Source organism: Eptesicus fuscus, chromosome 6 (genome assembly GCF_027574615.1).
Source record: "Eptesicus fuscus isolate TK198812 chromosome 6, DD_ASM_mEF_20220401, whole genome shotgun sequence".
Taxonomy (NCBI): domain Eukaryota; kingdom Metazoa; phylum Chordata; class Mammalia; order Chiroptera; family Vespertilionidae; genus Eptesicus; species Eptesicus fuscus.
In genome coordinates, this window is record NC_072478.1 from 73200819 (window position 1) to 73222286 (window position 21468).

Genomic DNA, 21468 nt, shown 5'->3' on the forward strand with positions numbered 1-21468 from the left:
TCGATTCCTGATCAGAGCATATGCCTGATTGCGGGCTCAATACCTCCTGTGGGGCATGCAGGAGGCAGCTGATCAATGATTCTCATTATCAATGTTTCTTATCACTCCCTCTTCCTTCTTCTCTGAAATCAATGAAAATATATATTTTTTAAAATAATAATAAAAGCAGAGCCTGAGGCCAGTGCTCCTGTACAGTCCGATGGTTTATTTGGGGACAAGATTCCAGGAAGCAGGAGTAAAGGACAGGCAGAGGAAACAGGGAAGGAGCGAGAGGTTGGCCCGCACCAAGGGCACCGCTCCATCCATCCAGAACATCTGAGGAGCCTTCTGAAATCTGTCTCAAAACTATCTGCACGTAGATAAAAGGGGGAAGCATTTATATATTGGTCTCCGTCCCCCATCCATTCATCGAAAGCAGCCCCCTACACGTCAGCTCCCCACAAGTCCAAGTTGCACATGCATAAGTCCCAAGCAGGTTCTGTCCCCTGGGAAGAAAGCAAGAGGTATCACAAGGCACGCGCGCGCGCGCGCACACACACACACACACACACACACACACACACTGTGTCACAGGGCAATCTGTGCTAGAACATGTAGGTAGCTCCAGTGTGGGATAGATAACTAAAAAGGCATGATGCATAACAAAACAACTCAGGTGGGACAGAAGGAAGCTCATCGTCCCTAACACTGTTGGCTCCTCCACTCTCCTCAGACCTGGTCCTGTGCTGGGTTCCTGATTAACTGACTGCACGGTGGCTCCTGAATATGAATTACGGTCCTGCCTGCCCTTTCTCCTGTTGCATGAGTGAAGAGTTTCTGAGTTTTCTTTCTTATCCTCAGTGCCACTGATTCCAGTTATTTGTGGCCCTCTGGGAGCAAAAATCATACTTACTGAAAGGTTCAAGGTGGTGGTGTGCAGGCAGGCTAAATAGCAATCCTAGACGGTGAATAAAGAAAAATTGGATTTATTTAAAGAAAAGGGGATGGGGGTGTCCAAAGGGAAGGGCTGCATAGCACCGAGCCACAGAGTATTGGGTCAGTGATGGCAGCCCTAAGAGCTGGAGTCTGGTCCTTATATGCAGCCACTGGCCGGAAGCTTTTGTCGTCAGTGGGATTTGGGGGCTTGGTTGGTAGGCTTGGGTCAACAGGAATGTGGATGTGCGATGGGGTGCTTCTTGGCAGTTTTAGTTCCTTAGGTGGTTTGATTCCTCGTGTCCAGCATTTCCTGTCCAACAAGTCTTCCTGGTCTTTGTTCTCCTATGCCGGGAAGCAGACAAAATGGCCGTTAAGAATTATATTGCCTTGTAAGCCTGACCAATTACCTGAATGCTCAGAGCTCTCACCATGGGAACAACAGCCCAAGTCACTACTCCCTGGGCAGAGGCAAGTGTCAGGAAATCCGAGGCCTCTGTCCTGGCCTCCTGGGCTCTTGTGTGGGTTTTTTCTATCAGAGCCATGGCTTTGGGATGACTGACCAAGTTATCCTGATCAGGGATCTCCTCTCAGGAAGAGAGGTGTGCACAACCTATAATCACAGGAATGGTTGGTGAGTAATGTGCTCAGTTAATACCTCTAAGAATTAGAAGCCAAGATACCCATAGAATAATAAGGATAATGCAAAGGAGGTGGAGGGACAGATTAAAAAAAACAAATGTGTAAAGAAGGGTTTACCCCATAATCTTTTCCTATTGTTAGGAACTAGTTTCTGTCTCCATCAGAGCTCCCTGAACACTCTCATGAATTCCAGAAGGGCTATGTTTGCCAAAGAGAATTATCCTGCTTAACACCTAGTCTAAGTGATGGTGAATGAGCTGGGCAGAGGGCCCTGTTGTTAGGCGGTAAGCAGCACAACTAATCTTTCCCTGGGTGTTTCATTCAATTCCTTTTCCTAAAGTGCTTTTAGACTGATACAAAGAGTCTGGATGCAGTACATACAGCATTAGCAGTACCTTATGTTGTATGCCATTGCTACAGCAAAAAGCACTTTGGAAAATACACCTGTTTTCTAATTTATCTTCATAAAACTCCAGTGACATTGATAGAGGATGCCCAGGATGACTGAATCAGAGGTTTTGTTAGGGGCAGACATAGACTATTAGGGACTAGCTATTAGTTATAAAAAATATTAATCATGCTCTGTAACCGTGATTGTTTTGTTCTGATTAAAGAAAGCACATTCTGCCGAAGCCGGTTTGGCTCAATGGATAGAGCGTCAGTCTGCGGACTGAAGGGTCCCAGGTTCGATTCCGGTCAAGGGCATGTACATTGGCTGCGGGCACATCCCTGGTAGGGGGTGTGCAGGAGGCAGCTGGTCGATGATTCTCTCTCATCGATGTTTCTAGCTTTCTATCCCTCTCCCTTCCTCTCTGTAAAAAATCAATAAAATATATTTTAAAAAAATAAAAAATAAAAAAATAAAGAAAGCACATTCTAACCTGGCTGGAAGTTGTACCACTTCCCACCCCCCCCCCCGCCCCGCCCCGCCCCACCCCCACACACTGAGGTAGTCAACCTTGGAATGTGGTCCATTATCTTGGAAAGATTAACAACCTTGTTGCCCAAACAATGGAGTCCCCCCACCCCCCAAACCCACATTGCCCATAATCTAACCATTATACCCATTTTTATTCCTTTTGCCTACTTCCCCATGTAATCTTTGTCCTTCTACCCAATATAAGCAGCTGGTTTATGGCAGAGCAGACTTTCCTGGATCACCTGCTTCTCTCCCATGCTGCTGGCATTATTGGGATAAATGCTCATACATAGTTCAACCCTGTTTCTGTTTAATTGGCTCAAGTAGTGACAGGCAGCCCGGACCCATTTGTTGTCGGTGTCATTCACATCCCTCCTAATGAGAGAAATACACACAAAAACTCTATTGAGGTATCATTTTCACCTTTGCATTCTCCTCTCTGTATAAATGCAAAGGAAAATGTATATAATACTATTTTTCTAATATTAATAGTAATAATTTTTAGCTGGGAAGATTTGGGAGAGCTTTACAGTACATGTTGTACTTTCTATGTTGTTTGAATTCCATATAATGAGAATGCATAAGTTTTGTAGTGGTTTTTAATTTTAAAAGTAAAACTGTTAGAGTAAATATGCAAGATGAAGACAAGAATGAATTCGTTTCTTCTGTGTACTTTTCACTACTTTTAAAAACTTCTCCAATCCCTTCCCAAAACTTCACATATTTTTATTTTTGTGAATTCTCACCCATGAATATTTTTTCCACTGATTTTTAAAGAGTGGAAGGGAGCTGAGGGAGGAAGGGAGGGAAGGAGAGAGACTGAAACATCAATATGAGAGAGACACACAGATTGGTTTACTCCTGCATAAGCCCTGACCAGAGCCAGGGATAAAACCTGCAACCCAGGTGCCTGCACTTGACCGGGAATGGAACTTGAGACCCTTCGGTGCCAGGACTGATGCTGTAACCACTGAGACACGAGGGCCAGGGCTTCACATATTTTTTATGTAGTTCATTCAGCTCCTGATATGACACACTTCCAGTTTTATATTTTTCCTTGATACTGCTGCCTCCATCCATGCAGTGCCCTCCTTTGTCTCTGATTATCCCAATTCCACCCATGTTCAAGGTTCACCTCAAGCACATGCTCTTCCTGGGAGGCGCTATGACTATGGGCAAAGTGCCCACACCGGGAGCAGATATGTGGTCCATGCGGTCTAAAAGTCGGCTTCTCCATACTCTGGTTTCTCTAAAAGTCGGCTTCTCCACTGACTAGCTCAAAAAGTTGGGCAAATCACAAACTTTCCTCACATGTAAAATAGATGAACTACCTCACTGGGTTTTTATAAGGATTACTAGAAGCCTGGTGCACAAAATTCGTGCACTGGTTGGGGAGGGGGCTCCTCAGCCTGGCCTGCGCCCTCTCACAGTCCAGGACCCCCCTGCTCGTTGCTCCTTACTGCTCAGCTAGCTGCTTCTTAGTGCTACCATGGAGGTGGGAGAGGCTCCTGCCACCGCCCCTGTGCTCACCAGCCATTTGCCCAGCTTCTGGCTGAGCGGCGCTCCCCCTGTGGGAGCGCACTGACCAGCAGGGGGCAGCTCCTGTGTTGAGTGCTCCCTGGTAGTGCGCATAATAGCGACCGGTTGTTCTAGTCATTCCGCCGTAATGACCGCTTAGGCTTTTATTATATAGATAGATATTAGATCATGCATGTAAAGTGCTTAGCAGTACTAAATTTGTATTAACAATAATAATATTGCTATTCCTCCTGACTTCCCTAATGTAATTATTGACTATACAAATAATTAGTGCTTATCATGGTCTGTTTGGTTCCAGAAGGAAATTATAACTACCTTTGGGAGAAAGCACAGGTTTCCTATCCCTAAGGCTCTTAAGTAGTACATTCATTTTACATTTGGTTGTCTGTTTTTAAAATTTTAACAAATATGTTTACTCATTCATCCTTCAGTGAGACAGAGCCCTCAGGAAAACGTACCTCCTGATGCCCACACCTACTCCTTTCTTTTTTCTAGTCCAAGGAAACTAATGGTTTCTGGGCTTCCTGACCACCTACTAACAAAACATGCAAACTCACTGCCGTGAGATGGGTGAGGGTTGTCTGGGGTCCACGATTAGTGAAGGAAATGTTTGACCTACGAGAGAGCTCGGAGTTCAAATATCAGGTAGTAGTTATGACTTTGTTCAATCCGCTGCACTAGGATGAACCAATGTTGGACCGGAACAGCTAGGCTCTCTCCCGGATGATTCGCTCAGACAGGCTGCTTGTGACTGCAATCTCGGTGACAGGGTCAGCAGCCCATGCCACCCAGCTCTCCAAGGGCATCTTGCTCAGGGAGACAGATGTCAGAGCACGAGTGCCTTTTGGAGTACTAGCTTCTTTTTCTCAGGGACTAACAGAAATTTCCATTGGTGTTGCCAAATATGTAATTGCTTTTCTTCAGGAACATTTATTAAAAAACTACTCCTTTTTTCCCAGAAAACCAGAGCCCCCAAAGCACAATGATTTACCTTTGGTTGTTCAAGAACAATTGCTCACTCCCTTTCTATTTTTTGACTTTTGCCTCCTCCTCAAGGAAGTTAAAGGATACTTTTGCTACTGGTAAGTCATATTTTTCTAGAGGCAAATAGTTCTAGTATCAAGTTCTAAACTGAAGTTGGGAAATTATCTATGCAACAAGCATTTCCCAAAGACCAGACTCTAGCTCACACTGAAGACAGCGTTGGTAGTTTCATAGCAAAGCACAAACATATCTTATGACTGGGAACGTGGCTATGGAGGTTCCCTGCCCACCTGAAGCATCACTGTACACATGCAGAATCGAAGCCCTCCAAAACTTGGGTCTTTTCCAATGTTCTCCAGCTCAATAAAGGGCATCCTTGTCACTATGGGTCCTCCTAGAGCAGTTCTGAGAAAGTGTTGGCCATATTGATGGGACCAGCAGGGTAGAGACTGCCTGTTAGAGGAGTCCCACCTTGGGCAGAAATGACCTGGCTCTGATACCCCCATTGTGCTCATTCATTGGCTGTGAGCAGCCAGAACGTGTGGCCTTGTGTGAACACTGCAGCGGATGGGAAGGCACAGCTTCTGGCGGCTAACTATATTCTTTGTAGAAGGCTCTCTTGAAGAGAGATCTGAGTACCTACATGGCTCCCACAACTATTCATTCATTCAGTTATGCAACTTGGGAGTCATAAGTCCTTCTCCCTTATCTCTGAGACTCAATCCATCACCGTGTTTCTGATCATTTTACCGTCTAAATCTCAATCTCTCATCTGTCCGTTTCTCTTCATCTCTTCCACCACTACCACCATCATCTTGCTCCTAACAGGTGACTGCATTTCAATCCATTCACCACACAGCAGACAGAGCAGTCTTTTCAAAACACAAATCAGATGATATAACATTACTGCTCATAAAGACCTAAGTCTTTAGTACGACCATCAAGACCCTACCTGATTAGCTTTTATCTTACTCTCCAGCCTCCTGTGGACGCTCTCTGCTCCATTTAACCTTTGGGCATCGGATAGAAGATAATGGTTCTAATCCAGCCTGCTTCCAGTTCCCCAAATGTTCTGGGTTCTTTCCTGCCTCGGGACTTTTGCACATGCTGTTCCCCTCGTACCACCACCACCACCATTTATCTATTCTCCAGCCCCATACCCATTTACCCAGTTAATTAATCCTCATTCTTTTGCTCCCAATTCAAGCAGCACTTCTTCAAGGAAGACTTTTCTGACCCCCGGACAAGTTCAAATCCTTTGTTCTTCCTTCTGAGAATCAAACCCACTTTGTAGCATCTACGATAGTTTTCTATATTTGACTAATTATGTGACCGTCTGGCTACCTCACTAAGGTGTGTTTCCCGAGGGCAGAGATCATGTCTATTTTTGCTCATTATTGAATCATAGCAGTGACTAATCATAGAGAGTGGCTGCATTTTGTAGTTGTCACAAAATATTTGTTGAGTAAATATTTGAAGTATGTAAAAGGGTTATTTGACTTTTTTCCCCTTTTTATTTGAATCACACACCAGGTGTTTTCTAATCAGCAAATTCTATCTTTCTTTGCATTTATATTGTTCTCCAGCTGTATTGCCTGATCACCTCTTCTTGCCCCCCACGCCCCAATGTCTTTGAAGGCTGGCCTTGGCCTTGGAATTTTGGTCTTCATTAATGACCATTGCAGCCTGGATAAAGTGCTTGTTCCAAAACTTGCTATTTGCACAAGTTCTTATTCTAGAGTTAGAAGGTGAGGGGTGGTAGGAAGGAAAAGAAAGTGAATTTTTCCCTAAGCATTGGGGTACAAAGTTGCTCTTTGAAAGTTAAATTATATATCAAGTCAATCAGAGCAAAGATATACAAACAAAATGCTTCCATAAAGAGGAATAAGGACTCCAGGAGTCTAACCATACTGTTGAACTTGATAAGGCCTTGCTCTATCTAAAATAAGAAATGCGTCCACCTGAGGAGGGGCCGCCCATGAGCATAATAAAGACAGGAGGCAACGCAGATGGAGTGCCCATTGGGCATCATTCCGAGGAGAAGGGCAGCCAGGCAGCGGGGAGGGGGGAGCAGTCCTCCCAGCAGGCTGTGTGGCCTTTGGTGTGGAGGCAAAGGCACCAGGCTGCCCAGGCCTGATAGCATTAAGCATTTAAGTCAGATTCTGACTCTTCGGATTCTGATTTCAAGTTTGCCAAGCTCCCCTCTTACAACTGGGCTACAAAGTGCACAGTTACACGCAGAGAGAGCACTCACCAGGCAACATCAAGAGCCCAGTGTTCCTGAGAGTTTTGCTTCTAACAGGAATGGGTCAGCTCCCGGTTTTGGAATCAGATGCCTTTATTTGAACCCCGACACTATCACTTACATACACACTAACTGGGAATTTCCTTCAACTTTTTCCTCCCAACTGAGAAAAACCATCAGAATACACCACATAATTATAGGGGGAGTTAAATAAAGCAATGTATGCAATGCACCTCGCATAGAGGCTAGCAAACAGAGGAAATCAGTAAGTTGGCATTCTAATTTTATATAATGTTGACTTTTAATCAAAGCTGGAACACTAAAAAGATGAAAAATTATATTACTGATTTCAGAGAGGAAGGGAGAGGGAGAGATAAAAAAAAAAATCAATGATGAGAATGATTTATCAGCTGCCTCCTGCATGCGCCCTACTGGGGATCGAGCCCACAACCCTGGTGGCTGGGCAAAATAGAAGATGAAAAAAACATTTTAAAAATATATATTTTATTGATTTCAGAGAGGAAGGGAGAGGAACAGAGAGAATCATTGATCGGCTGCCTCCTGCACACCCCCTACTGGGGATCAAGTAGGCAACCCGGGCATGTGCCCCTGACGGGAATCGAACCTGGGACCCTTGAGTCTGCAGGCCAATGCTCTATCCACTGAGCCAAACCAGCTAGGGCAAAGATAAAAATTTTGATCCCACAAGGCTGAGGACCAAATCTGAACCTCGGGAAATAACCAAGGTGATCGACTCCAGACTAGCCCTCACATCCTGCTACCTCTGCTCACTTGAGCAACATCTATAACAGGTAACCAGGATTTGGCTTCATCTTCTTGTGTCTCAACCTCTCTTTTCCTGTTCCTCATCTCCCAGGCATACTTTTTATGCAGAAGTAAATTTAGCTCTATTTTGCTCTCCTGAAGTCAAGAATAATTGTTGTATAACAAGGAAGAGGCTCCAAGCCTTGTTGGGATTTTTTTTTTTTCTTTTTACTTCATACTACAGAGCAAAAGCATCTTCTTCTAGAGTGGAAACACGGGCTTCTGGTTTTCTAAGGCCAGCAGTTGGCCTGCCCCACCTCCCCACCTGCTCTTGAGGAAAATTCTTCAAGGACACTTAGAAAACCACAATGCCAGCCGCAGATCAAAGCCGCCGTCATGCAGGGAACGTACAGGAGTTGCAAACAGGCAGACCAAAGTGACTCTGGCAGACTGAGTACCTTTCGTTCTTCTGTTGCAGGTATCAGATTGCTCTATGACAAACACAAACAAACACACACAGGCAAATTGTGTTTGGAGTATGGAGTCTTGTCAACGTTTTCCAAGTGGAAATACTTACAAAAGCATTTTCAGATCTCAAAGGTGGGTGCTGGATAGAGCTGCCGGGACGTCCTCTGACTTTGGAGCAGCGCTCTATGCTAATAAAAACCTGGCCCAGCCAAAACCGGTTTGGCTCAGTGGATAGAGCGTCGGCCTGTGGACTGAAAGGTCCCAGGTTCGATTCCGGTCCAGGGCATGTACCTTGGTTGTGGGCACATCCCCAGTAGGGGGTGTGCGGGAGGCAGCTGATGGATGTTTCTCTCTCATTGATGTTTCTAACTCTCTATCCCTCTCCCTTCCTCTCTGTAAAAAATCAATAAAATATATTTAAAACAAAACAAAACAAACAAACAAAAAAACCTGGCCCAGTGGCATTATTACAGGGGCTGATTGTCAGGCTAAGTGCCAGGGGCCTTCTATACAGGCTGCAGTGCCCTCATCCTTCCTAGTCAACATAACACAGTCCAAACATTGAAGAAAACTTTCTTTCCTATTATCACAGGGACCTCCATTTTATCAGACCATTAGAATATGTCCATCAAGCACCCAGAAAAACAATGACTTGGCCACTGCCCTCCAAGATCCCACCTAGAGCCTAAGATAAAATACCAAGTATTGTCTCCATTATATGGTTCATTAAATTCCTATCACCTAGTGGTGTTGTAGGAGGTGGGAAGGGCACCAGGTGTCTGACTGGGGGGGTCAGACCAAACCTGGGTTCAGCAACCTCGGGTACTTGGGTTCTGGCTAGGGAAGAATTCAGAGCAAGACCCAGACTGTAAGAGAAGATGTATTGGGTACATCACAGCGGTAGAAAAGGTAATTCCTGGAAGAAATGGCCTTAGGAAACAAATTATGGAGGTAAAAGAAGGGCCCTTGGAACCTGGGAGTGAGGAAGCTAATGGTAACATGCCTGGGCCATAGGAGGGGGAGGGAGAGGAGGAGGAGAAAGAGAAGGAAGGGAAGGGAAGAGGAGGGCAGGGCAGGGCAGGGGGAGTGCTCCCCAGAGGGGAGAGCAGCACTGGGTCCTCCTTCCTAAGACTTTTAAGGCTGGAGATTTTAGGGGCAGTACCAGGGAAAGATCTTAATAGAATATTCAGTAGCTTTCCAGGTGTGTCCATTCAGGGTTCTGGTCTCCACGGATTGATTGGCTGGCGGGGGGGGGGGGTGGGGGGGGGGGGGGGGGTGGAGGGGGGCGGGGGTGTCATTCTGTTGCTTATCTGGGCCCGGAGCTGAAATACAACTTGAGGGCTAGATGTTATCTCTAGGGAGGAAAGCACTGGGGGTCCAAATCTCATGACCAGTCATATGCTAAGGAAGGAAGTCACCTAGGCTCCCCCGCCCCCCCCTCCTTACAATTGTCCTTTGCTAGACACCTGGGGCTTCCCACCAGGTGACCTTCTGTACCTGGCCCATCGTCCCTGCTCTGCTCAAGTCTGTCTTACTGCCTACAATTGTGGTAGGAATCGTTACTCTCCGAAATCACAGAGCCAGTAAGTGACAGAGCCAAGAGGTTGAACCCTGGAGTCTCTAAACTTTGGGTATTGATGGGCACCATTAAGACCAGGGGGTCCAAACCTTAAGCTTGCTGTTCCAGTTTTTCTTGTCAAAGGAGGGGCCCCCCATTTCACCCCCACCATTGACTTATTTCTCCGCTGACCCAGGAGGAAGAGCCTGGTGCCTCGTGCCAGGACCGGGCTGTTACAAGTGATGGTGCACCCGTTTGGCAGAGGGACCCGGGCGCGTGCCCGTGCGAGGGAGCAGGCTGCTCAGCGCCTCGAACCTGGATCCCTCCGAGGCTGGCTCTCAGCTGCCAGGCCAGAGCCCCCCCTCTCCGGCCAGAAACCCTCGAGGGGCGCCAGCAGCCCGGGCCCGCACGGCCGCCGCCGACCACGAGGCCCGGGAGGCGCTGAATGAAGGGACGCGGCTCTGACGGACCGAGGCGCGCGGGCCCCTCCGCTGGCCGCCGGGCTGCCCGCCTCCTGCCCGGCCCCGGCCCCGGCCCCGGCCCCTCGGCGCGCGGGGCTCCAGCCCGAAGGCCGCCCGGCGGGCCGCGCGCAGCCCCGAGGCCGCCGCCTCTGGCTCGGGGCCCGCGCTCGGCGCTCACCGCGCGCTCGGGCCGGGCCCGCCTCCCGGCGGTTTTCGCTTTCGTTTTCCTGCCGATATAATTGAGGAAAATGAAAGCGGCCGTGGTCCGAGCTGGCGCGGCTGCCACCGGGGCGAGGGGCGCGGAGCGCGGCGGCCGGCCGGAGCCCGGAGCCCGGAGCCGGGGCGCAGCCCGCGCCGGGCGAGGTAAGCGCAGCCCCTTCGAGGTCGCCTCGCGGGCTCCTCCTTGCGGACCCGACAGGCGGGGCGCCAGGCAGTCGTCGCCTGCCGCGGGCTGGGAGGGCTCGGCACCTCCCGGCCGGGCTGGGAGACCGCGGGGAGCTCCGACCCACGGGCCAAGGACCGGGCACCCCGGGATCGGGGTGGGACGCGGCGAGGCAAGCCACGGCTCCCCGCACCCGCTCCGGTCTGGTCGAACCCCGAGCCCCCTTCCCCGCTCCAACCCGGGTTTCGAAAAAGGAAGCAGGAGGGTGGAAGCCTGTGAGGTGCGGAGCAGAGGGCCTCACCTGAGCCCAGCGGGAGGAAGGAGCGCATCCTTGGCCCTTCTCACCTGCCAGAGCCCCCCGCTTCCCCACGCGCTGTGTCCCTCGGCCGTTCGCTGTCTGCGTTTCTCAGATCTGGTGCACCAGGGCGTCCCTGCGGGGCCCTCCGAGGGTCTGGCGGTTACCCCCTCGTGGTCATAGGTTTGGAGAGCAGCTGGGCCAGGATGCCGCCCCTCCCCCGGGCCCTGCAGGGACCCCAAAGCCGGGGCTGACAGAAATGGCCAGGGATGGAAGCACCCAGGGACCCAGTTTTCCCCAAACCAACGCAACTTTCCTGCTCGCCGGAAGGGTGAAAGACGAGTGCCCTGGTCTTTGTCCTTAGTCAAATCTACCGCTCAGTCCTGATGTGAAAGAATTGGGCGCCACCTCAAGGCTGTAGAGACAGCCCCTGACCCAGGGGTGTTCCCCATCCCCGGGCAAGAGAAGGAATGTCAGCTGGCTGCGCGCTAGGCCAGTTTGGGGGGCAGGCAGAGAGACGAGGCACTAGGTGCTGAGAGCAGAGTGACAAGTCCGCAGGCACTGACTTACAAAAACGGACAAGAACCCAGTTTTTGTAGCCAAGACCCCCCCCCCCCTTCTATTCTGCTTTTGTCTCAATAAAAAGGAATTCAGCTTAGTTACTTGGATCTGATCATAAGACCCATTACTGAGACAAACCTGGAACGTCCTTAACTTTGAAAATAGCCATCTGAATTTGATGAGATGACTCAACGCCCTAATTTTTAAAACGTGGAGTCCTACCCCAGAAGGGTGGTGTTTATGACTTTTAGAAAATACTGTCTTTATCGTGAGCCAGAAAGTCAGATCGCCGCTGTTGTGACTAACCTCCTCTAAGCCGTTCCTTTTCCTCCGAGTTTCCGAAGGCCCTTCTCTCGCTCCCCCCTATTAAACTAAAACTTAACTGTCATGGATGGTCCTCTTTCCTCTCGAGGGGAACCAAAGTGTGCCACCCTAAAATACGCCTTTTGGGATATTGATTTTAAGACGGCTCTTTCGGAGAAACGAAAGGCTCACAAAGAGCCTTTGATCCTTTCCAGCCTGAATGAATTCCGATAGAAAAGCCTGGCAGACTGACCTCAGTGTGTTCACCTACACGGATGAGTCAGTGTGGCAGACTGGGAGAAACCCAGCAAAGCCTGTGAGTTGGACTCCCCCTGCGTCCCATTGTTTCAGGGGTAGCCCGGCCAGAATTTGTTGACAAGTTTGCTCTTTCTCATTTACCTGTGAATTGGCTACTGTCCCTTTGAAATCCTAGACCCCTGCCTCCCTCCCCCTCGTTTAGAAGGGCATATAAGCCTCAACTGCCCAATGCATCCTCAGTCTTATATTCTTTTTTTAAAAAATGTTTTTATTGCTTTGTTTTTTAGAGAGGAAGGGAGAGGGAGAGAGAGAACTCTCAATGATGAAAGAATCATCGATTGGCTGCCTCCTGCATGTGCCCTGACCAGGGCCTGAGCCCACGAGGAGCCTGCAACCTAGGTACATGCCCTTGTCTGGAATTGAACCCAGAACTCTTCAGTCTGCAGGCCGATGCTTTGTCCACTGAGCCAAACTGGCTAAGGCAGAAGTTTGTTCATTTTTATTGGCCAATAATGCTCCATCATACGGATTTACAGCATTTTGTTTATTCATTCATCAGTTGATGAACATTTAGGTTGTTTCTACTTTGGGGCTATTATGAATAATGCTTCTATGAGCATTTATGTATACATTTTTGTGTGAACATATATTTTTCATTTCTCTTGGGTAAAGAATTCTTTTTTTAAAATATATATTTTTTACTGATTTCAGAGAGGGAGAGAGAGATAGAAATATCAGTGATGAGAGATAATCATTGATAGGCTGCCACTGGGGACTGAGCCTGAAACTCGGGCAAGTGCCCTGACAGGGAATCAAACAACTGTGACCTCTCGGTTCATAGGTTGACACTCAACTACTGAGCCATGCCGGCCAGGCTTGGGTAAAGAATTCATATATATATGAATATATATATATATATATATATATATATATATATATACTATTTTATATATGTGTGTGTGTGTGTGTGTGTATAATAGTTTCCCCCTTTCACTTTCTTTTTCTTAAAAATATATTTTATTGATTTTTTACAGAGAGGAAGGGAGAGGGATAGAGAGTTAGAAATATCAATCAGCTGCCTCCTGCACACTCCCTGCTGGGTATGTGCCCGCAACCAAGGTACATGCCCTTGACTGGAATCGAACCCGGGACCCTTGAGTCCGCAGGCCGACGTTCAATCCACTGAGCCAAACCGGTTAGGGCTCACTTTCTTTTTTTAAAAAAAAATATTTTTATTGATTTCAGAAAGGAAGAGAGGGGAAGAGAGAGAGAAGCATCAATGATGAGAGAGAATCATTGATTGGCTGCCTCCTGCACACCCCTCACTGGGGATAAAGCCAGCAACTTGCACCTGGTCATGTGCCCTGACCAGGAATCAAACCATGACCTCCTGGTTCATAAGTGGATACTCAACCACTGAGCCATGGCAGTCGGGCCCCCTTTCACTTTCTTGATGGTGTTCTTTGAAGCAAAATTTTTTTTTCCAATTTTGTTGAGGTCCAACTGATCAATTTTCTCTTTTTTTAAAAAAAATATTTATTTTTATTGATTTCAGATGTGAAGGGAGAGGGAGAGAGAGATAAAAGCATCAGTGATGAGAGAGAATGATTGATTGTCTGCCTCCTGTAGGCCCCATACTGGGTATTGAGCCTGAAACCTGGGCGTGTGCCCTGACCAGGAATTGAATAGTGACCTCCTAATTCATAGGTTGATGGTGAACCACTGGGCCACACTGACTGGGCTGAGAGCTTTCTAGTTTTAACTCTTACTTTTTATTTATTTTTTTTAATATATATTTTATTGATTTTTTACAGAGAGGAAGGGAGAGGGATAGAAAGCCAGGAACATCGATGAGAGAGAAACATCGACCAGCTGCCTCCTGCACACTCCCCCACCGGGGATGTGCCCGCAACCAAGGTACATGCCCTTGACCGGAATCGAACCTGGGACCTTTCAGTCCACAGGCCAACGCTCTATCCACTGAGCCAAACCGGTTTTGGCTAGTTTTAACTCTTACTTTTTAAAAATCCTCACATGAGGATATTTTTTATTTGTTTTTGAGAGAGAGGAAAGGGGAGAGAGAGAGAGAGAGAGAGAGAGAGAGAGAGAGAGAGAGAGAGAGACATTGATTGGTTGCCTCCTGCATGTGCCCTGACAGGGGCTGGGGAACCTGCAACCCTTCGGTGCACAGGCTGATGTTCTAGCCACTGAGCAACACCAGCCAGGGCACTCTCAGATACTCCTGATCAGTCTCCCCAGAGATTTGTCTATTTTTAAAGAAATGCTTCGGGTTTTGTCAACCCACCTTTATTTTTTTGTCCTCTGTATCCTCTCTTTAATTGGTTCTTCCCTTGTATTTATTATTTCACCTTGTTTCCCTGGTTACATGCTGCTTGTAATAAATGCAAACAATGTAGTAGACGCTCATAAAGTTAGACAGGAAAGGCCACTCCTATTTTCTGTAATCCCACTCTATAGCTAACCTTAGTTACCAATTTGGTGTGTTTTTCTGGACTCTTTTTTCTATACTTACACATTTTTCTACAACTTTCTAAACTATGTAAGGCATGAACCCCTTTCTGTGGTATTCTCACACACACACACACACACCCATTACAATGGAATGGCATAATTTATTTATCAATTTTTCCATTGGTGGGCATTTAGATTAAAAATCTTGGTTTTTTAATAGTGGAATATAAGTCATTCGTGTTTATTTTGATCACTGATAAGTGTGGCCTTCTTTCTACCATCTTGTTTTGCCATATATTTATTATGGGTTCTTCCTTTTTTCTTGTGATTTTTTTTCTGATTCATCAACGCGTCTTTGTCCCCATTCCTTCCTTTTTATTTAGTGACTTTAAATTCTGTGTCTTACCAGGAGCCCTCATTAAGTTATTAAGCATAGACAAACTTATGTTTTCCTACAAATGCCCAAAATTAATCAGAATCTCGAACCTCCTTCCAAACATAAGAAACTTTTTAGCATGTTTTTAATTATCTTCTCCCCCACCTTTCTCCCACAGCCACATAACACACACGGGTATCTGCCCAGAAATTATTGAAATAATCTGGAAGCTTCCCATTGTTATTAACTCTTCATGCTTCAAAATACAGTTTCCTTTTTCTATTTTTGAAATCTTTTCTTAGCAATTGCATTAATCTTTAACCGATTGGTGCAATGGCCTATCATACCAGGATAGGAGGGCTTCAACATTTCTTTTAGCGTTTTCATTGGCTTACGGAACATTTGTAGTTATCTGTGTCTCGCGAGCTATGCTTCTCCGGCCTCGGATTTCTCAAAAGCACACTGCAGAGTCCATGCTATTCTAATCCTCACTTGACCTTTGCTGGCACAAACACGTTCTGAAATGTTTGCAAGTGCTGAAGTCACTTCCTCATATTTTACTGAGTTTCCTTTAACTAGGTTAAGAAGTGCACTGTCGGGCTGTGTAGACTTAACACTAAGTGAAGATCTGTGTCATGGCCCTGCCCCAGGGTCCGAGACTGGTTGCAGGAGTATGAGCATAGCTTTGAAAGTTCAACTGCTGAATATGTTACACTAAAAAGCTTAACATTTTAACATTGCTCTTTATCTTATTTGTTATGTGAGGGCGAAGTTAAATGGGCACTCTGATAGTAAAATAGTGGTGCCAGTAACTTGGGTTGTGTTTATCAAAAGCTCTTTAAAGTGTCCATACCTTTTATCCCAGTAATGCTACTTCCAGTAGTCTATCCGAAGACGTGTTTCCCACGTGAGGTTATTTCGGATGGTGCAGAGTAATTCTAGGTGGAACATACCGCATTGTCTAACCCTGACTCGCGTGGTGAGAAGTTATTGCCCTTTTCAATCTTCTGATCAAGGGAAGGAGAAAGGTCTCAGCTTGGTGCTGGACTGCCTTTAAAAGCCCTCCAAACCTTCCTCATCTCCCTTTTGATATAAAAGAATGAGCAAAGGGATAACAGTATCTTAACTGTATTTTCACCACACTGTTTTGTTTTCCTTCGTATTTATTTTTCTAGTCGCCTTCATTTATGACTATGATGCCCGTTTTCCATTTACAAGAATAAATAAGGTTTGCTTTTAAAACACATTTACTTAAGGGAGAATGAGTTAATTTTAAAGAGAAATGTTAAGTATGGTACAGATGACATGTAATTACAGTGAACTAGTAATGGTGATGTATGGATGACTGAAATGTGCGAAACATGGCCCCAAGGAATAATTAGAGCTTCAGACAGATTTTAAATGGGGTGTCCTTATATGTGGGCTGTTCCTCCCATGTGACTTCTGCTACATAACGTTGCCACTCAGTTTTCCAGCAAGAAGGAATTGGTTAAGTGATTTTGATGCCTTTCTAGGATAGAATACTGCCAACTGTTTAAAAAGTATATTTAGTGGCACGGAAAAATTATATACTGCTATATAAAACAAAGCTGGTTGCAAAAGAAAATATACACAGTACCTAAAAATTTTTAAAGAAATTATAGATATACTAGTAGCCCATTTGCAGGAAGAATCCTGCAAGCGGCCGCTGTGCCTGCACCCACACGCCGCTGCTGCCCACCCCGCTCCGCCCCGCCCCGCTCCGCCCCACTCCACCCCGCCTGGGCTTTCCCTCTGGCTTTCCACTTTTCCTCCCTCTTCCTTCTAAGTTGTTTTCAGTCTTCACTCCTCCCTCCCTCTGCGTATCCAAATTAACTGCCATCTTTGTTGGGTAATGTGCATACTCACCCTGATTGGCTGGTGGGCGTGGCTTTGGCTGGTGGGCGTGGCTTGGGCATAGCGAAAGTGTGGTCAATTTGCATATTACTATTTTATTAGGTAGGATAGATATACACACTAAAATTATTGGAAAAAAGATTGAAAGAAAATATTTCCAAGTAAATTGTCTCTGGATGGTTGGGACTACAGGAGATCTTTGTGTTTTTCAATAGTAAACATATGTCACTTTTGTCACCAGAAAAACAATATATACATACATATATCTGCTTTTTAATTAACCTGTTCCAACCCTAACTGGACTACCTGGTATTTTGCCATCTGCAGGCACTCCTGGGTCTTGACTTGCTCCTAGGTCCCTGAGGCCTGACTTAAAGCCACCTGGGGTTGGGGGTGGGGGTGGGGATGGGGTTTGGGGTAGGAGGAGCAGTGCCTTTAAGACTTCCCTGTCACCCCTCAGTAGACTCCAAAGTACTTGGTGGGTATATGTTTATACTTTTGCAATAAAACAGGAAGAATGTATATAAAATGCTCTGGAATCATTTGCATTGCCTTTTCTTCTCAACAGCCCTATTAGGCAGGACTAAGTCAGGACGCCGTGTTTTCAGTAGGTCTGGGTCATTACATAGGAGTGGAGTAGATGCTGAGAGAAGGTCTCCTAGTTTCTCATTTATTATCTTGCTTTGATTTCTGTATTATTTCACTGACCATGAAATTTCAACATGTTGGATATCACTGTGGCTATGCATCAACTGGGTTGGAGATGTGTGTATTTAAATTTGGGCACCTCATTTCCAAGATTATGAAATCTCTTTGTTTGGAAGAAAAAACATGTTCACTGCAAGGCCTAATGCTTGGCAGAAACAATTGCTACCTTTTGCCCGGTAGCAGTTCCCAGGCTGTTACTTCTTAGAGCTTGTTTCTGGAACCCCTGGACTCCTTTGTGGGGATGGGGCTGGCAGGCCCCTGGTAAGAGAGTCCAGGAGTGGTCTATAGTGGTACAGCTTCCTCCTTCTACGGAGGGCGCTGGGCTCTGCCCAGGATAAGCCAGCCATGTCCTGAGCCTGGAAGACGCCTGATGTTGCACTCAGGTAGCATCTGCCAGGTTGCAGCAAGACCTTTGACTAGTTGACTCTTCCCCTCCTTCAACGCCTCTCCACTCCGACTGCCATTGCTGTGGTTCAGGCTCTCACACTGCTTGCCTGGATAACACAGTGACCTGCCACTGGTCCCTGCCTCCCCTTCTCCTTACTTATAGTGTGTTTCTTCACAGAAGACAGCGTGTATCGGTCTCTTATTGCTGCTGTAACAAATCAAGGCTTCTCCAGCTTCTAGAGGCATCCTTCGTTCTTTGGCTATGGCTACTTCCTCATCTTTTAAACCCACCAGTCTTTTTCACGTGGCATCACTCTGGCACTCCTCCTCTGAAATCACATCTCCCTTTGCCTCCCTCCTATGAAGACCCTTGTGGTGACACGGGGCTCACCTGGACACTCCAGGATAATCCTGCCATCTCAAGATGCCTCATTTAATCTTATCTGCTACGTCCCTTTGTAAGGGAGCATATGCACAGCTTCCAGGGATTCAGACATCAACATCTTTGGTGGGGGCATTATCCAGCCAGCCTCATAGTGAATCTTTTAAAAAGACTCCCAACCCCTTCTCCCCCAGCCCCCTGCTCCCTCTCTCCCCACTCCGCCTCTGGCTTGCTATTCATGGTCTAGCCTGTGCTTTTTGCCAAGAATGCTTCTCCCCACACTCCATCCCAGGCCTTCCTGAGGCTTCAGACAAGGTCAGGACCCCCTGGGATGCTCTCGCAGGGACCTGTGCCATTCCCCTATCACACTTACCACAGGTTAACAGCTTTGCATTTATTTAGGTGATTGTTTGATTCATATGTGCTTCTCCCATGTTATTAAGTATGCTATGCCAGCTGGGGCCATGTCTGTTTTTGGCCCATCACTGCATCCCAGCGCAGTGCTTGGCTGTGGTAGGTGGTTAGTAAGTACTGGGGAAACCTGGGAACGAATGAATAATAGAACGAATGTCATCACTCTCTATCCCCTTTATCCTGCTTTGTCATCTGCACAGCATTTGTCACCTCTTCTGTCGCCTCCCTCCACCAGAATGGAAGCTCCAGGAGAGCAGGGCCTTTGTGTTTGAGCTCATGCCTCTACTCCCAGGTCCCAGAGTCATGCCTGGTCCAAGACAGGCACTCGACAGAAATTTAGGGAATGACTGATCTGCGGGATGCTCGGACTCTATCGCAGTTTCACATCTGAACCCTCTTTGAAGATGGTTTCATCAAGGTCTTCATTTTCATTATCTAATCTAGCTCAAGAATTGGGCAAATTGGCAGAGATCTAAAATATTCACCTGTTTTTGTGATAATTCAGTGAGTTAATAAATGCAAACCATTTGGCAGATGGTGAGCCCTGTGTAAGAATTTGCTGCTGTTAAGAAATACTTGAGCCGAAACCGGTTTGGCTCAGTGGATAGAGCGTCGGCCTGCGGACTGAAGGGTCCCAGGTTCGATTCCGGTCAGGGGCATGTGCATTGGTTGCGGGCACATCCCCGGTTGGGGGTGTGCAGGAGGCAGCTGGTCGATGTTTCTCTCTCATCGATGTTTCTAGCTCTCTATCCCTCTTTCTTCCTCTCTGTAAAAAATCAATAAAAATATATTTAAAAAAAAAAAAGAAATACTTGAGCTCTTCAGAGCTGAGAATTTCTAGTGTGTCTGTTACAGCGCTGGGGTGGGATCCCAAACACAGAACTGAGTGACTTCTACTGGCTCTTGCACCAGGACGGGACTCAGTCTTGCAGTTGCTTGAGGAAGCTCCCAGGCCTCAGGTGGGCAACTTGAGCCATAATCTCTGCTTTTTCTTGTTTTGCCTGCAGATGGCAGCACGCCCTGGACTTCCCTGCACTGCAGGCAGACCTGGGGCTGGACAGCAGAGAACCGAGAAAATGGACTCCCTTCTCCTGGAGACATGAATGCCAACCACCAGCCATGGGTGAGTTTGGAGCTTGACCAGAGTTTTCTTCTTTTCTGTTCTGTGTTATTTATTTATTTTTAATTTGCACTCGGATGTCGAGTGTGACTCGACACGGTTAGCATTAGAATAAAGGAATCGAGAAAAAAAGCAAGCGAGTGCAAAGGGTTAACATAGGGGTTGGTGTAACCACGCATGTTGGATTTTGAGGTAGTTTGTTTACAAAAACAACAATAACAGTATTACCAGAAATATTACCAGAATGTTGCAGAGGGGATGAGGGGTCAGGGGTCATCCTCTGCACTGGGAGTGTGGTGTCCCGCCCCTTTGTCATCCAGGGCGGCGGGGCCCACCCAGAACAGTTCCCTTTAGTTCAACAAACGTGTGGGAGCTTGTGGTCCTTCGAAGTTCCAGCTGTTTGAAAATTAAAGGGACAATTTCTTTTTTTGTGTAGAAGCAGAATTGCATTCAAAAAGATTACCTACTATGAAGTTAAAATCAAAAGACCATATCTAGTTCTTCATAACACTTGAGTTTTCTGTTTTGTCTCTTAAAATCTTGTTTTAAAAAGCATTAGAAAGCAATATGTGTTGGTTCTGAGGTCTCGTGTGAAACAATGTGGAATTAGTTTGGTGGAGGCTTGTGCAAGGACTTTTTTCCAGATGTACTTAGCGGGTGGGCGGGGGAAGTGGAGGCCTGGAGGAGGAACCAGGCGGGAGAGTCTGGGTCCTGTGGGGCACGCATCTGCTGTGGGTTCAGCTTCCCCTTGGCCCACCCTCGTGGCCACAGGGCCCTGGCCAGTCGTGGCACGGTTATTGCTTGCTATCTGGGTGCTGTGCCTCACAGTTCAGTACCTCTGTGTCCGGTTTCACTCAGCTTCTGACTCACAAAGCTCTGGTATTGGGCTGTTGGTTTTTAGTAAAAGCAGGTGTGGAAGGACAAATCGGCCCCCGAGGGACTTTGATGGGCACACTCCTAAAAACATTTCCGGGCTGTTTGTTGTGTTTTTTTCTTAAACACCAGTTAACAGTTTTCAGTTTAACTGTGTGTTCCTTCCTGAAGTCTTTTACGTGAGGCTAGTGTTTATGATTTATTCTATGCCTCATTTTTAGGGCGTTGCTCTACTTGTCAAGTCTGGGTTGGAGATAGAGATGATTTTTTTTTTTTTTTCCAACACAGACCAAGCACGAAGAGATAGGAATGACTTGAATTCGTCTCCAATTTATGTCTATCTTTCATTTCCTTCCCTCGGGAAATGGAGGGAATGTTTGGGGGCATATTAACTTCAGGGATTCTTGAGTATTATTTAGTACCTAATGAGTGGAGACACCCTCAGAGAAGAGGCTGTTGCCCTCTAGGGCCACATGTTCTGGTGGGAGAATCAGAATTTGGTTTCTGGGTGGGTCCTGGAAATTTTGGGGAAACACTTTACAAGGTATATGATTGTCTGACCACTATGC

The 21468-nt window shown here is 46.7% G+C and overlaps 1 protein-coding gene across 1 annotated transcript in view; it reads left to right on the forward strand.

Moving 5' to 3' along the window:
• Positions 1–3962: 3962 nt before the first annotated feature.
• The window catches only part of LOC129149248 (uncharacterized), a 69368-nt gene continuing 51862 nt past the window's right edge, over positions 3963–21468 (forward strand). Inside the window, exons 1-3 of the mRNA XM_054716738.1 lie at positions 3963–3968; positions 10507–10856; positions 19914–20029. Coding sequence (XP_054572713.1) covers positions 3963–3968; positions 10507–10856; positions 19914–20029 — 472 coding nt within the window. The remainder of the gene's footprint in view (positions 3969–10506; positions 10857–19913; positions 20030–21468) is intronic.